The 17137-nt window shown below is 37.4% G+C and overlaps 1 protein-coding gene across 8 annotated transcripts in view; it reads left to right on the top strand.

The window, feature by feature from the left end:
* The window catches only part of Diaph3 (diaphanous related formin 3), a 437024-nt gene that overhangs the window by 57991 nt on the left and 361896 nt on the right, over positions 1 to 17137 (top strand). For all 8 annotated transcript variants that reach the window (XM_027394029.1, XM_027394028.1, XM_027394027.1 and 5 more), the window contains one exon: positions 11808 to 11912. In XM_027394029.1, the coding sequence (XP_027249830.1) occupies positions 11808 to 11912 (105 nt within the window). The remainder of the gene's footprint in view (positions 1 to 11807; positions 11913 to 17137) is intronic.

Genomic DNA, 17137 nt, shown 5'->3' with positions numbered 1-17137 from the left:
ATTTCATATTTTTGTGTTTTCAATTAGAATATCCATGGATTATAACACTTGTTTTTCTCATTCGTTATCTACTTCTTTGCAGTGAGTAGATTTGTATAATAAAAGGTTATAAATTGTCTTGACTGGTGAGAATGTTTTTTACAGCTAAGACTTTATTCTTAACTTTTAAAATAGCCTGAGGTAGCTAGAAGCTGTTCTTTACTGAAAATTTCTGTGTACTCAACAACTTGTGTCCTGCCATCTAAAATCTTACTTGTTTCAAATGAGGACCATCCTGGGTAATCCAATGAGAACTGTGCTTTCTTTCTTTTTTTCCTCCTGTCTTCCATGGATACAGCATTGGTGTCTCTTTATCTCATCCCAAGATACATAGTATAGGTCTTTCTATGTTTTCCCACCCATTTTGTATTCTACTTAAGTTTCCCTGCCCCTCACTAGACTGGCCCTCCTATAGAGTAGGTGCCAGACTCTTTTCTTCAGTACTGAATACATGAGTAACTATGATCCATACACATGTATGGAATAGATCACTTTTCCAAACTTAATCAGCCACATTTTATTAGATTCTTAAAGCTACATGGAACTTGGCTTCTCTCCTTTGGGCTCAAAATCTCATTAATAAAGTATTTTAAATGAGATTGGAAGTGAGTATAAGGACGGTTTTATTAGCATTGAGAGAAGAACACCAAAGTAGACAATCTGTAAGTCTTCGCAGATGCCAGGAGGATGGGGGAGATAAAAAAGGGGAAAGAGGGATTGCCTACCTTGCCCTTTAAGTTAAGGCAGAAGGAAGCAGGCGATGAAAGTTGGCAAGCAGCTATTTGATGGAAAGGCAGCAAGATGTCAGAAGGGTGAAAGGCTCCAGAGAAAGACTAAGAAAGCCCAGAGTTCCAGGGAAAGTGGGCAGGCATGGTGGCCAGTGTGTGACAGAGAGGTAAAGAAAGGGAAGAAAGAGGTTATGCTTCTCTGAGGAACACAGAAAAGCAGAGGAATTCTTCCTTTCTCCTCTTCTTCAGAGCCCTCCTCTCCTGCCACGCTGCTGTGTGCTGACCTCCTTTTCTGAACCTGCCTGAGGAAGGCACAGCTTTCTTCTTCTACCTCCTCCAGGAAGCAGCCAGAATTTACAGATGGCTTGTGCCTAGACGTTTTCTCTCAGATGCTAAAAAAATTGTCCTCAAATTTTCTTTTGAATCCATTTTAAAATTCTTTTATTAATGATACTAAGAACCCAAAAATGGTACTGTGGTTTCTGTATAACCAGAGGAGGATTGGTATTGTCAGTCTGTATGTACACAGTAATGAGACTTTAATTTTTATTCTTGTTGCTAATGAATTAACTCATACCTGTTCCTTTAGTCAGGTTTAACCTGTTTTGACAGTCACTAGGACTTTTAATAAAAGAACCCGCAAAGACCCTTTTGTACCCAATCTGTATTTAATTGCCATATGTTCCCACAAGCGTTTCTATCAAATATCAGTATTCTTTAAGCAATCTTTTTTTTTTTTTTTTCATATCACAAGCTTGCTTTAGTTCGCAACCCAAAAGGTATATGTATGATTACCAGATAGTGTGATAGAGGTTCTTTGGGAATGCTTTGGCTTTGTCTGATCTGTAAGTTGTCATCTTTGTGCCTCTTAATTGGGTAGAAATAAAAAAACCGAAGTAATGGTGGTTTAAGAGTGGATGACATAAAATCTAGATATGAGGAGGAGGAGGAAACAGTAGGGTGTGTGTGTGTGTGTGTGTGTGTGTGTGTGTGTGTGTGTGTGTGTGTGTGTGTATGTGTTAGTATATCAGGTTGATTCATGACTTGCTTATGCCAGGACATAATGGCAGTGCTCAGATGTTAACTTGAGAAAGTGAATGGCTTAGGAAACTTGGCGGCAGTTTGTGACACCAATAAATTGGTCATAGAGAAGCATTTTGAGAAGGTAACTATTATGGTAATATTTAAATGTGTGATGTCCATTGTCCACGGAAGCTTGCAGGAGAATCCTCTTACATCTACAAAGACAACCTTTTCTGTCTCAGTTTTGTCCTTTGGGAAAATCATCCTTGGTGTCTGAGGTTAAGTAACTATTTAATTGTTCGATGTAATTTAGGAGGAAATGTCTAGTGTTATGAAAGTTTCAAAGCAAGTGAATGAGTCACTTTTTAATAAAGGGCCACAGAAATATTTAACATGTGTTTGTTGTGGTGGTTGACTCTGAATATTATTGATAGTCATGGTTAGGCATTATTTCCTAATAAATTGCACTTGGGAATCACCTTGGATATTCATTACACTTCTTGTTTGCTTTACTAAAATTAGAGTACATAAAATAAAAGTGATACCTAATTGTTTGTCTTTATTGTTGCTTGATATTGGCATGAAGATAATTTGAAATTTAGTTTTTAAGTGAGGTAGTTTACAGTGTAAACCACTGTGGTTCTCAACCTTGGTAATGCTGCTACCCTTTACTCCAGTTGTTTATGTTGTGGTGATCCCCATCCATAAAATTATTTCATAATTTGGCTACTGTTATGAATTGGAATATATATATATATATTTATCTGATATGTGACCCTGAAGGGGTTGCAACCCACAGGTTGAAAACTACTGGTTTACACTGTTCACATAAATTTAAAATTGATAGACAAAAGAAAAAAGAAGTTATTTATAACTTCTATGTGGTGACAGCTGAGTAGAAAAGTAGTAATAAAGTTAATTCTAAGGTGTAGATTCTTGCTAGCATTTCCATTCTAGTTTCCATTCCATTTTATTTGACATTCCTTTTCAATGTGTGCATATCTGAGGATGTGCCTGTGTGTGTGTGCATGTGTGCTTGTGTCTATGTGGAAGTCAGCTGCCACTCTTTAGGAGGCATCTATCTAATTACTTGAGACAGAATCCCAATCTCAGACCTAGAAGTTTTCTGTTTCCAGGGATTCTCCAGTCTTTGTCTTTTCAGTGCTTTGGTTGCATGCATAGGATCCTATGCTTGGCTTCTGACATGGGTGCTGGGGATCTAATGCAGGTCCTCATGCAGTGTAGCAAGCCCTTCTACAGCTCGGATTCTTGCTGGTGTTTATCTTTCACTTTTCTATTTATATCTAAACCCAGCCTAAACAAACATTGCTGTATTGCCAAAGAAAGGTAAATTCAGTTAGAATTGGAGTAAGGCCATGGAATCTTTCACTTTTTTCAGTTTGGTATGAAACCTATTCATGGTAGTGAAAATATACCTCAGTGTGGAGGTAAACATTAAAAAGACCATTTGATATTGTATGATGTGAAGGAGAAATACAAATGTGCTTAAGGATAGTGTTACCTTTTGAAGGTATTTTGGTAAAATTATGCTTTTTGGATGTTGAACTTCATAGTTGCAAGACAGATAATTAGAGTGTCACGAGCACCCACCTCTTCAGATGTTTAGCCAATTTGTGGCTGTAGTGATATGATACTAATAAACACTTGCTAAGGAAGAGTGATTATTTTGGCTTTAATCCCTGAAACAATACACAAACACTATTGAAATCCAGTGATACCCATTGACTGAAGAATTAGTGTTTGGTTTTTCTGTTGCTGTGTTCATTTTTATCTTCTGGTGTTCTCATTGATTCCTACAAATGTATTGATCAATGATAAAAATGTCTTTCCAGTATCCATTTTGTGACTGTTGCCTGCTTCTGCCTAGCAAGTGCTTATTTTGCATTCTGGCAAACGTCCCCCACACCTGACCATCTTCAACTAGCTGCTTGTACTTATTTGCCCAGTGCTCAAATAGTCAATCATTTTAAATTTAATCTGACACTCCATGGTGTTAACTATCCCACTCAACTTGATGTATGTAAATTTAATGAGTATGCTGTCTTGTAAAATCTACATTCATGAATGAAAATATTGAGTCTAACATTTGTAATTCAGTTGAAAAAATGCCCACTCTGTTTGCCATTCTCTATTCAATTGCTCTTTATTGTCTAAATATGCTCATATATTAAGTTTACATTTTTTGTTTCTCAGTTTTGCTGAAGATAGTGTCAAAATATTTACTTTGTGCCAATATTTTACCAGCATGTGATGGAGTTAGTGTATCTAAAAACAGCAAAAATGGTGAAGTTTTGGCATATAGGACCTCTGGCCTTATCCAACTGATAGAGACACTCTTTTGGAGTGTCTCAGCTGCTACTGGCTTGACCTGGTTTCCAGACTGGTCCTGCCCCCAATCCATTAAGTACCTTGTGAAAAGTAGAAGGCATGTTTCTTTCCTTGGGTGTACATTGCACCAGGCAAAGCACATACTTAGTGTCTTTTGGGAGGAGTCTCAGCCTCATTCACCCTACACAGGTGCTGTTGAACAGTGAGTGCTTAGTCACACACTGACCTTGATTAAATGTCACTGAGGTTCTGTGTGCTTCTACTGTGTTCCTTTGCAGGCATGATGAATTTCAGCCTGTCTTCTCTATAGCATGACTTGAATAGCTGACTTTGCGGTTGAAGCTATTATCCTGTTGACTGGAGGCACTCTTTTTGAGAGTCTTCTAGGAGTAGCAGTTTCTTAGTACTCTAGGCTAGGCCTGTAAATATATTGGCTCCTGCTCTGTGTTCCAGAATTTACACTCATCTCATGGTTGTTCTAAAATAGGATTGGCAGATTCTGTATGAGAAGTTTTATTTCTGCACTTAAAAATTGTTCAATGACGACTATCCATTATGAAATATGCAGCAAATTGCATTAAAAAGGAAGTCACATGGAGTAAAGCAAACATGGACCTACGAGATTGGGCAAAGGAAAGACAAGTGGGAATTCATATCCTCTCCTTGCCCCTGCAGTGTATCCCCCCTGAAGAACCCTCCTAAATCAATCAAAAACAAAACAAAACATACACAAGAAAACCACCTTGCTCCTCCATCTTTCCAACACATTGTCATTCATCCTAGTGGCATTGGGTGCTGCAGTGTGTCACAAAGTATACCCTTTTGTCCAATCAGCCCCACCCACAAAATGTTCATTACAAATGAGTCATTGGTTTGGTTCAAGTGCTATGACATCCTCACTGGACCCTCACAAAAACATCTTTTGAACATCCTGATGTTGCCCAGAGTCATGGAAATCCTGTGGACCAGTCCCTTCACGAACTCCAGCAGATAGTACATGTGGTAGATGTTAGGGTGGTTCAGTTGAAGGTCCAAGGTGTGGGTCTGGGCCATTGTAGCATCACCCCTCAGATAAGGTGTGGAGCCTGCTCGCCTTGGCCCATGCTATAGGGGCCGACTCTCCCATGCATGTGGAGTATTGTGGGGCCATCAACAAGTGGGACTTCTAGTGAATGTAGAAATAATTGATTGCAGAGCTGGTCTGCATGAAGACAGAAAATACTGGAGTGTGGAGATTTCATAAAAATAAAGAAAAAGAAATCTTTTTTCTTTTTCTGGTCAAAATATTGGCACAAAGTAAATATTTTGACACTATCTTCAGCAAAACTGAGAAACAAAAATGTAAAGGATAAAGAAAAAGGTTTGCAAGAAAGCAAAGTTGTAAGTTGGAAGGTGGATGTCAGGGGCAGAGCAGGAGTGTGGAGCTGGTATTTAAGGGAGGGCAGCTTTTAGATGGTGAAAAGGACCAGCTGTGACCTTGAGGATGGGAGCTAAGGAAAGTGAAGTTTGCTCGTGGCAAGTAAGCCAGGAACATTCAGGGCCTTGGTGGGTGATGGCAAGGCATGTGCTATCAGGTGTCAGCGTGGGGTATTGGCAGCATAAGTGTGGGTTGTAGTGTATTGAACCTCAGGTAATGAACTTTATGTAGAGACAGAAAAAATATGGAAGCAAGCATGGCAGACCAGACAGATGAGAGTTCAGGTCCAAGCTGCATGATCACAGTCAACTGGAAGAATTTCCCCTGAACTTCATCAACAGAGGGATTATCTCAAAAATAAAATGATGCTTATGAATGTTTTATATGGAGCCTGACTCAGCCATTTATTTCTTCCTTAAGATCAAAGAAGTTTGAGGAGCCTTTTGTGGAAAGGTTGCATGGAAAAGGGGTGGCATACATAGCTCACAGAGCAGGCTGGAAGTCAGAAGCAGTAGTAACTTGTAGAAACCTTGGACTTTGTGTTTGGGAAAAGTCTTAAGGGGTACCTGGGCCCTAAGTTGTGAATGGTGTTTGGGTACCTGTGTTTGAAGTCTTTTCAGCAGCAGCCTTCAGTTTAGTTTGTCTTCATTTCTTCTTTCCTCCCAGCCTGATCATGTACTGTTTTGGCAATCTTAGAGGATTTCAAAGTTCTTTTTTTTTTTTTTTTTCTTTTTAAATGAAGGCTGTTCTACCCCGCCCCATCCCTGCCCAGTTTTTCCTGAATTGTTCATTAAAATCTGTTATTAAAGTACTTTAGTTTTGCCTTTCAAAGAACTTGTTATTTTCAACTTAAAACTTAGAGAAGAATTACATAAATAGTAGAGAGTTCTTCTATGTCCTTCACTCAGCATTTTTGTGTGTCAATATCTTCTGTAATATTTGGATAGTTATTAAATATCCATAGAATGAGTGAACATTGTTAATGCTGCTAACTAAGCTATAGACTGTATTTCCAGCCACCCCTCTTTCATGTCCAGGATCTGGTCACAGTTTGCATTTTGTCCCCATGTTTGTTCCTTTCAATGTCAGGTCCTTATCTTTTATGACTGACACTTTTGAAGAATCCTCGTTTTCTAGAGTGCTCTCAATTTGAGTTTGTCTGATTTTCTTTTCCCCTATGTCCTTCCCTGTAATTAGATTGAAAATGCTTTGGGAAGACTATCATAAGAGTAGATGTATCCTTCCCCATACATCATCGGGGATATGTACATTGATGTCCCTGGTGGTGTTAGCCTGGGCTATTATGGAAGGTGGAGATTTTAGGGTTTGTCTTTTGTAAAGTTATTAGTTTTCCTTTTATTAACAGTTTTGCACAGTTGTACCAAATTACTTACCAGTGTTATAATTATGTCTTCTGTGCTGTTTCTATTCAGTACTTTTATCTATAATACACATTTGATGAAATAATACATTGAAGTTAGCTGTCATATTGGGGCTGTAAGAGATCTGTAGTTACGCTGTCATTTTCTGCCTTTATTTACAGTGTAGAAGGTATCACATATTAAATTTGGAAGGAAGAATAAGTTAATCTATAATGATTTATATTGCTCATTTAGGCAATCTATATGAGTTCTTTTTAATTTTTAGTTATATTAGAAACCTCATTTTAATGAAGGAAATTAGTTTTAGTTGTCACAATGATTCTGGTTGATGCTCCATCCACCACATACATCTGTGTTTCTTCAGGGTGGCCAACGTTTACCTGAGGTGATGAGGATCCCCTAAGTGATTTATTGTTATGTTCTTCAGGTACCCCCCCCCCCCCAGGTCCAGACTGTCGCAATTTACATTGAAGTGGCATTCCACTGTTGCTATTGTTCTGTTTCCCCCTCTTCCATTATCCTCAGATTGTCCGCATCATCCACTACATTTGGTCAGGGGCTACTCACTCACTGCCTTCATGGAAGCTCAACTAAGAAGATGGAGACTTGATTATTTTAAGAGAAAATGAACTAAGAAATATGAAAATTGGTGTCATGTTGATTCTATCTTTCCCAATCTTACCCTGCTCAATTTTCTAGATAGTCATCTGAGAGGCCTTATCTCTCTGGAATTGTAACAAAAAAGGTAGCTGTGCATTTTCAAGGACAAAACTTCCTATGTGTTTTTTGGGGACTTCATTACTTCTCAGCACTGGATGCTAACTGCTTCACGGGTTTTTGTTGTTAACACTTTCCTATAGATAAAAATCTATTTGAAAAGTCAGCATTGTGTACTTCCATATCATTATTTTTCTGCCTCCCTCCTTGTTTTTGATGGCAGTGCACTTTCCTCCTGAATATATAGAGAATAATAACTTGGTAGGTGTAGTCATATGCCTGGGGTGCTGCATCAGGCTTTGCTCTGTGTTGGGAGGTTAAGTAAGTCCAATTTTCTTCCTCTATTCCCTTATCCCTTTAAACAAAACAGGGCATTGGGATTCTGTCATCTCAAATTACTCAGGATGATGACTGCCATACTTATGTAGGAGAGTTCCCATTAACCCTCAGAGGAAAGCATTGAGACTGCCCAACCAAGTATAATTGTGCACAAGGTGAGTGTCTCCAGAGACAGCTGAGCCAGTAGGAATGCCAATTGCTAGATTGGCACATGGAAGTGTTGTTATTAAGGGAACTGTCTTAAAGAATTATGGAGCCTCATTCCCAGCACAGGCCTTCTACAAGTAGAGAATGAGAGAGGCTAGTGGGTATCCAGTGGTTCCCAGTGCAAGGCCCAGTACCGAGAACCTAGAATGTACAATTGGAGTACACATGGACTCAACTTCCAGAGTTGTAGAAGCAAGATGAGGAAAGAAGGGTACTCACTTGATAGAGAAAGTTCAGCTTTCCTTTGCCTTTTGATGTTCTGGGCCTTCAACCGATTGGATAGTGCTTCCCCCCTTGGATGAGGGTGAATCTTCAATCCATTGATTCAAGTTATTCAGTTATTCAGAAAGTACTCTCATAGACCCTCTCTGTACTGCTTACCAGCTGTGTGCTCACCAGCTATCACAACCATTCTTAGTCATGGAAGAATGACATCTGGTAACACACCTCTTTGAAATGAAAGCAGTAGCTTTGATTTTATTTTCCTTTCAACTATCTATTTTGAAATTTTAATTTGCTTTTAGCTCAACCAAAAAGTTTTATGTTTCTTGCCTATTAAATCTTTTAACTTTCTGTTTTAAGTAACTTAATACAGGTCATAGATACTTCTAGGTCTCCCTACTTTCTATAACAATTATTCCCTAACTCTGTCTCTTTCTTCCAGTGTAGTTCTTGTCATGTTTAATTGTCACTTAATAATTGTAGACAGTCATGATGAGTTTCGGTGTGAATTCAGCACATACATCCAATGTGCAAAGATTGAAGTGAGGAAATTAACATTTCTATAACCTTAACCATTTATCAGTTTTTTGTGCTAGAAACAGTTAAATCCTTTTTTATTTTAAAATGTAAATAAATCAGGAATTACAGTTACCCAACTGTACTGTAGAATGATAAAACTTGATATATTTTATGCCCCTAACCAGCTCTCTTTCTTCCCCCTACCCTTACCAACCTCTGGCAAAGTGCTCTTTTACTGTATATGTCCTTGGAGATCAGTGCTTTTAATTTCTATTCATGAGTGACAACATACACTATTGGTCTTTTTATGCCTGGCTTATAGCCACTGAAATTATCTATAGAAATGAGTTACCTAAACTCATAATTAAGAATTCAGTATAATGCCATGTAATCATGCATGTTAATAGAGACAGACAGTTGTTCTGACCATTCAAGGAACCATAAGGGAATATCCCTGAAGTCTGCTTCTTTGCTGGCGTGCTGTTTTGGTATCCATGCTCTACAGTTCTGTAACAAAAGCACTGTGTTGGTAGAATTTGGAAAAGGCAGTGCAGCTATATCCTATGGAATAGTTAATTTCTGGTATATTTAATGTACATTAAACCCATGTAATACTTATTATATGAGTTTACATATTACCTTCAAGTTTTTCATTTTGTGTCTAATCCTATTGAATAGAGGCCGAGCTTTGATAATTTTTTCATCATCGTCGTTGTCGTCATCATCATCATCATCATCATCATCATCATCATCATCATCATCACATTGTGTGTATATGATTTGTGTCTTAGTCAGTGTTCTATTACTATGAAGAGACACCATGACCAAGGCAGCTCTTATACCAGATAGCATTTAATTAGAGACTTGATTATAGTTTCAGTGGTTCAGTCCATTATGATGAGGAGGAGCTTGGCAGCATGTAGTCAGACATGGGGCTGGAGAAGTAGCTGAGAGTTCTACTTTCAGACGAAGAGGCAGAAGGAAGAGGGGAAGACTCCATGGGTTTTTGAAACCTCAAAGCCCATTTACTTTCACTTATTTCCTCCAACACAGCCATACTTCCTAATCCTTCAAATAGTGCCAATCCCTAGTGACCAAGCATTCAGCTCTATCTTTCAAACTACACAATGTGAATACATATGCCGCAGCATACTTGTGAAGATCAGAGGACAACTTGATGGCCTCTTTTACATGGGGATTGAATGCAGGTCTCCAGGTTTGCATAGCAAGCTCTAGTCCTCTTTAAAGGGGCACCTTTTTACATCAACCTCCTGTTTTGTTTTTATAGGATTAACTGAGGAGTGTTTCTTAGAATTTGTCTTTTTGGTTGGTGTTGTCATCCTCCCTGTCACTGCCACAATCAAGTGTCCCCAGGAATTCCAAAAATGTCAAAATTTTTCAATATGTACACATAAAATGATGCATGTGTGTGAAGAATGCATGTGTGGAGAGTAGAGAAAGGCTTGTGGTAGTTAGTTTTCTCTGCTAAGCCAGTCACTGAGCTCAAACTCAGGTTGTCAGGCTTGGCAGCAAGACTCTGAGCCATCTTGCTGGCCCCTCAAAATTATAGGTGAGGGTAAAGCCTATTGAGAAACACTAGCTTAGAGGGGGGAAAGGAAGCAAATAAACTGTTATTTTCCTAGGCTCTTAACTAGACCAAGAAGGGGCATTACTAATTACTTCCTTTTGCCAGTCTGTCCAACTGGGTGTTCTAAATCTCAAAATTTCTTCTCTCTCTCTCTCCCCGTTTTCCCTTTCTACAGGGTATTTCTATATGGTCTAAGCTGACTTTGAACGCATGATCCTCCTGCCTCAGCCTCCCTGGTGCTCAGGGAGTAAATATTTCCAGTGTAAATATTTCTATCAATATGAAATGAAAAAAATTGTTATTTTAAAGCACTAGAATTGTTTGGTATCAGATAAATGAATGAGTGTCATTGAAGAATGAATATATAATTCTTGGGAGAAATCTATGTATTCATTTGTAGTAGATCTAGAATTTATATATATGCAGTTGTTTTCTGAATCATCTTATGTATGGCCCTGGGCTATGATCCTGAGGAAATTATTGAACTCTCCTCCTTCACCAGTCCTTTTGTCCTACCTCAGCCTCCCATCTTTTACCACAACAAACTCTTAAGCAATTTATGGAATTCTTATGCTTATGTGGTTACTTGGATTATTAGTCATAATTAGTCTTACAGTAAAATGTAGGATGCTTAGACCCTTTGAGAAATTTTAGACATTTATCTTGTTCTAATTCACAAATTCTTGTATTCATTCAGAAACTCAACTTTCATGTTATTTAGTCCATCCAGTAAATTAACTACTTAATATTTTTGATAGGGATAGACAGAAAGGATTAAAACCATAGAGTGTTATAGCATTTTCTTGCATTAATATTAGGCATCTGATATTATGCATGTGCTTGTAGCTATCCTGCAAGGTGCTGGTTTATTTACTTTTTATTTTTATAGTATGCAGATTATCTCTTTAAAACAGTACAAGATAGCTTCAGGTGCAGCTGTTGTAAAATAAATAAATATATTGAAATTTTGAATCCTAATGACCTTATGAAAGGCAGAAATCTGCAACTGTCTAATTATCTATAGTGATGTGAATATAATTTTAATAGCCTGCTGTGAATTTAAAGCTTTTTTGGTAAGTGTTTTACCTGTTAAATTTTCTAGTATGCTTTCTGTCTATCCAGCTCTCCTTCCTTCAGGCAGAACCATGTGTAGATCATTGCAAAACAATTAATGCTGCTTTAGTCACAAATTATTGATTTTTCTGTTTCATAGAGTGTATGTCGAACTGCTGCTCTACTTAGATTCTGAAATCAGACATTTTAATTGTGTTTTCCAGGAAGATATGAATTTAAATGAAGACAAAAAGGCACCATTGCGGGAAAAGGACTTCAGTATCAAAAAAGAAATGGTGATGCAGTACATTAATACTGCTTCTAAGACAGTAAGTAAAGCTGTCAGGTTGAAAAATAATGCTGCAACATGCAGTGTGGAAAACAATGCATTTGTCTAATGAAGTGCTTAGGCCTGTGCAGAACTGCAATCAGAAGGCTTTTGAATGCATAATTAGAAACAAGTATTATAATAAATTAGCTTAAGATAGTTCCCGTATTATTCTTTAACTTTTTTTTTAGTGGGGGTGGGTTTTGGGTTTTGGGCAGCCTCACTGCTTAGAAACAAAGTGATGTGTTCTGAGACCTCTCCTCTCCTCATTAGTGAATTAAGATGGTCAGTGATTTCCAGTATTACTTATAAATGGGGATTGTATTTGTACTACAGATCTCTTCAGAGACAGATTTCCTCTACCTATCTAAGTTAGGATTTGCAATATTCATTTCCACAGTGTGCATTTTCCTATATGGGTAAAATCATCTTTTAACACATTACAAATGTCAGTATTGTTAAGACCATTATATCTCCCTATAGTGACCAATTTTTCCAGGACACGTGAAACAGAGCAGAAATAATGACTAAGAAACTGATTGGCACACAGAATCACTTGTATTTACTTCATTGAGAAACAAATGAGCTCGATAGAAGTTGTGAATAATGGGGATTGGATGAAAAATATAAAATGGAAGTGCTTTGTTTTTACTTTAATAAAGCACCGACAATAACCAACTAGGGGCAGAAAGCCTAAGTTTTAAAGCAGGGATCTGGGGGGCAGGTCCTGCAACAGAGACCCTGGAGGGTTGCTGCTTACTGGCTTGTTCTCCAAGGATTGCTCAGCCGGCTTTCTTATTTAGCCTAAGCCCAAGTGTCCAAGTATAATATTGCCCACAGTGGACTGGGTCTGCCATCTATTAACAATAAAAGAAATACCATAAAGACAATCCCACAGGCCAATCTGATATAGTCACTTCTCAAGTAAAGGTCCCTCTTTCCCAAGTGTGTTAAGCTGACAACTGACATTAACTGTGACAGGAGGTCAGCCAAGAAGTGAAAGACAGCAGAGAGTGGTTTTGGCTGAATTTATAATTTGATTACAAAGAAGTTCCTTATCACACTGGCTTTTACTGGACACTTTTAACCTAAGGCCAGACTGTAAGCACATAAGTTATTTATACCTCATCTCTGTCTATCTGGTGGATATCCTGTATCTCAGAGCTTTTTCTTTTGGAAGAAAGATTGAAGTGATTTTAATTTTTAAACATATCTCATGTTTTAGCAGCCTCATCCTCAGTACTACTCACAATGAGTAGTATGCCTTTTCTAGCCTGGTGTTGATAGGGTCTCTATTCAGATGCTGTGATAATGATATTAGTGGCTTTTAGATATGTGATATGGCTTAAAGATATGTGATTGTCATTTAGGAATTGTGTGTGTGTGTGTGTGTGTGTGTGTGTGTGTGTCTTTGATTTTTCATTTATTTTTTTTCTAGCTGAAAAATAGCAATTTCTTTGTCATACAGGCATTCTATCACCATTAAGTTGTTTGTTCCATTTTTAAAACATTGGACACTGGTGGCTACCTGTGGTATTAGCAATTGTTTAGCTTTCTTTGTTATTTGTTTATTCTTCAATTGAAATCATTACAGCACACTCTACTGTTATATCAAATTTATCATAATAAGTATAGGAAAGATATCACATAACACACATTTACTTTGGGTGTTTCCACATTTTAAAAAAGACATTTATTTTGTAATGTCTTTTTAGTATTTGTTAGTCAAGATTCTAGAGAACACAGATGGCACCAAAGTACACTTGTTATTGTGTTAATGGAACCATTTGGCTCACATATACCTTAAATACAACACACAGGTAAAACACATGAAATAACAGTGTACAAAATTCAGAGCAGGATAGGTGAATTGTGTCCTGTGGAGTAGCTAGGGAAGATGACTGTTAAGAAAATTTAAACCTAACAAGCCTAAATTTATTAGATATAATCACATAATAAGTAGGACAAGTTACAATGGGCTTAAAAAACCCTATGGATAAATGCATTTTAATTCTGGAATTGGAGAAAATAAAGACTTACAAGACAAGATCAACTCCACTTGAACTTTATAAGGCTAAGTCTATTTGAATTATCCTTTCATTCACTTATTTACTTTAGTCTTGTAATCATTTTGAACTAAGGGGGATTTATGTACTAGAATGAGGTAATTAAATGATCAGGACTGAAAAAGATTAGTTATCTTGATTGTGAGTGTAGCATTAACTCAATTAGTGAATAGAATATCATGGCTTTTCCTGGGAGCATCCTGAATAATTTGACAGGTGATTAACATTATGGGAAGTTCAAGCTGACCAGCCACTTACTTCTGGTCTGCAAGTAGAAGTACATTTTATTAGTGTTGCATTTTTGTCCTGCATTTTATTTATATTAATGACTGTGGAAAAGTTACTGAGAAAGGCAGAATCCCTGTAGGACTCACATTTTATAGGTTGTGAACCATAGCCATCTGTCCAGCACCACCACAGGTCTGTTTACAGTGATCAAGATATTTGTGTCAGGCATATGTTTATTAAGATTTTTTGTATTATGAATTTGCTTTTAATTTTTTGTGACTAAACTTAAGTATTTTTTGAATCTCATACTCATCTGCAATTGATTTAAAGATGCTGTGGGAAGCGAGCAAGATGGCTTGCTTGGTGGATAAAAGCATTTGCTGCCAAGCCTGATGACTTGAGTTCCAGTTGTCCTTTGATATTCACAAGTGTAATGTGGCACAGCCATGGACCTTAACTCACCCCCTTTCCACACACAAATAAATAACAATAAAAAAGTTTTAAAAAAGACAAACATGATTTCAAATAGTAACCCTAAAAGGTCTAACAAAGTTACTTTTTAGAATAGAAGAAAAAATATTAAACTCAACTTATTCACAATACATTATACGTTTGAGTTTAGGTTGCTGAATGCTTATACTGAATTTTTGCAGTCTAGAATTATTAAAATTTTACTAACCAGGTCATATTAGGAAGCAACAATGGCAGATGGGCTTTTGTTTTGATTTTTAAACTTCCTAGCATGTGTGGTTCAGGTTGTTCACTATAGTCTGAAGGGCAGGTTTGATAGGTTTCTGGGAAATCTTTATTTCCTTGATTTAAAGATCCTAAGTGGGGGATTATATTTCTGGGAGTGGCCATGGTTACAACAGGTTTCAGGATGAATTGAGGTTAGATTTGTGGAGCAATGACTACGACCCAGTATAAGCAAGTTTACGAATAATGTACATTCCTACATAAGGTACTTTGTGCTTTCTATGCTTCTCTGAGTGACCCAGTGGGTCAGCCATATGCACTGACTGCCATAGGTTATCCTTAATTCTGTTCTATTCTAGAAATTGCCATTTCCATTTAAAAGAACATGGTAAAATCCCCCTACCAACTGTCTGGCCCCAGACTGTAATTGACACTGGTACTGCAAGGCCCTCTGTGCAGTTGTTGGTACTGGTGTTTATCATGGTCAATGGGGAGAGGTGTTTTAGAAAATACAGACATGACTTCTGTTTGGTTACATTGCCGGAGGCTGACACATTAAAAGTAGATGTGATGAAACAGTGAAATCCCAATAGTGTAGTGTCTAAAAAATTGAAAATCTGGGAGAAAACACAGGAATTTCTTTTTAGTTCTAAGGATTGTTCTTCAAGAAAATTAGTAATTAAAGCACAACGTGCTACATAAATGATAAATGCACAAATATAGTTCTTAAGAACTCTCATCTTATAGCTTGAAGCATATTTCAGACATTGTCAGACAGTAGTTCTGCCATCTAGAGTCCTGGGCCTCAAGTGGATTCATGGAGATATATCCTAGCTGAGTTGCTGCCTGAACCTGGCCCTTTCTCCTCTCTTGTTTTTGAATTGTGCATATCACCCTGGGTCTGTGATGCCAGTGTTTCTGTTTGGGCTTATTTTGTTGTGGGTGGTTGAGTTTATAGCAAGGTTACAGTTTCTCCATGGCTTGATAATAATAAAGTCTGTGACAGAAGCCATGGAGACTACAGATGAACTTATAAACAATTAAAGAATGTGTTAAAAGAATTTTGATTTAGAATAGGAATTACACAACAATAAGATTCCTTTTCCCGAATCACAAAAGATTGTTAAAAATAAGACATACACTATGCCCTTTTAATCTTTCAAGAGAGAAGAATCTTCCAATGTTTTTCCATTCATAATGTTTATTGTAGTAATTTATGGCCATAGAACAGGGAAGCAGTGACCCTTCATACATTTCCTAATATTGTGGTGACCCCCAGCCATAAAGTTATTTCCTTGCTACTTCATAACTGTAATTTTGCTACTGCAATGGATCGTAATGTAAATATCTCTGTTTTCCTATGGTGTTAGGTGACGCTGTTAAAGGGTTGTTTGACCCCTAAAGGGGTTGTGATCCACAGGTTTTGGGAACTGCTGCCTTCCAGGCTCCAAGCTATGTCCCCAGCAGTGAAAGCAGACCCATGAAAATCATGAGGTGCTGAGTCTGGAGGCCGAGTTTGCAAGCTGGTTCTTTGTGAGGAGGAGTGGTGTTTCTGAGTCTGCTGGAAGTTGGCCAGCTCTCTCTGACTTTGGTTTACCCTTCCTTCTGTGTGACTGTAAGGGTTCCATTGTATTTACTAGAAAAAGTTTGGGTAGCTTAACTTTCTTCCCTAAATATTACTGAGTTCATTCCCAGATTTGTGCTGCATTTGGTTATTATAAAAACAATGCAAACTCATAATTAAAATGCCTTCCAAGATCAAACAAATTCCTAGAATCAATCATTGATTATGTCTTACCATATATTCTCCACATGTTTTATGTTTTTCTTCTTAAAAATCCTTAAGATGAGGAATGGGGTAATGATATAATTTTAGTTTTCATTAAAAATAAAATACATTAAAAATCATATGCAACATTAGGTTTCATTATGGCCTTTTCAAACAAACTTGTTTTTGTTAATACTCCGTTTCTCTGCCATCCCTTGGGCCCAGCCTCCTGTCCACTTTCATGTAATCTCATTCTGATTTAAATGTTTCATCTATTTCAGCTTTGAGTGTCAAGTGATATGTTTATTCTTATATTCCTTCCACTTTTTTTTCATGAGATACTATTTTTTTTATCTCTTAAACATTTCAAGATTGGCCTCTACACATTTTACATGGACCTAGCAGGGAATAATCGTCCTGTTTCTTACCTTGAAGTGAATTTTTAAACCTTTTATTAATTTAAAAAAG

This window comes from Cricetulus griseus, assembly GCF_003668045.3.
Source record: "Cricetulus griseus strain 17A/GY chromosome 1 unlocalized genomic scaffold, alternate assembly CriGri-PICRH-1.0 chr1_1, whole genome shotgun sequence".
In the NCBI taxonomy this organism is placed as follows: Eukaryota; Metazoa; Chordata; class Mammalia; order Rodentia; family Cricetidae; genus Cricetulus; species Cricetulus griseus.
The sequence above is the reverse complement of the archived record's forward strand: the minus strand, read 5'-3'. Positions and strand labels throughout refer to the sequence as shown.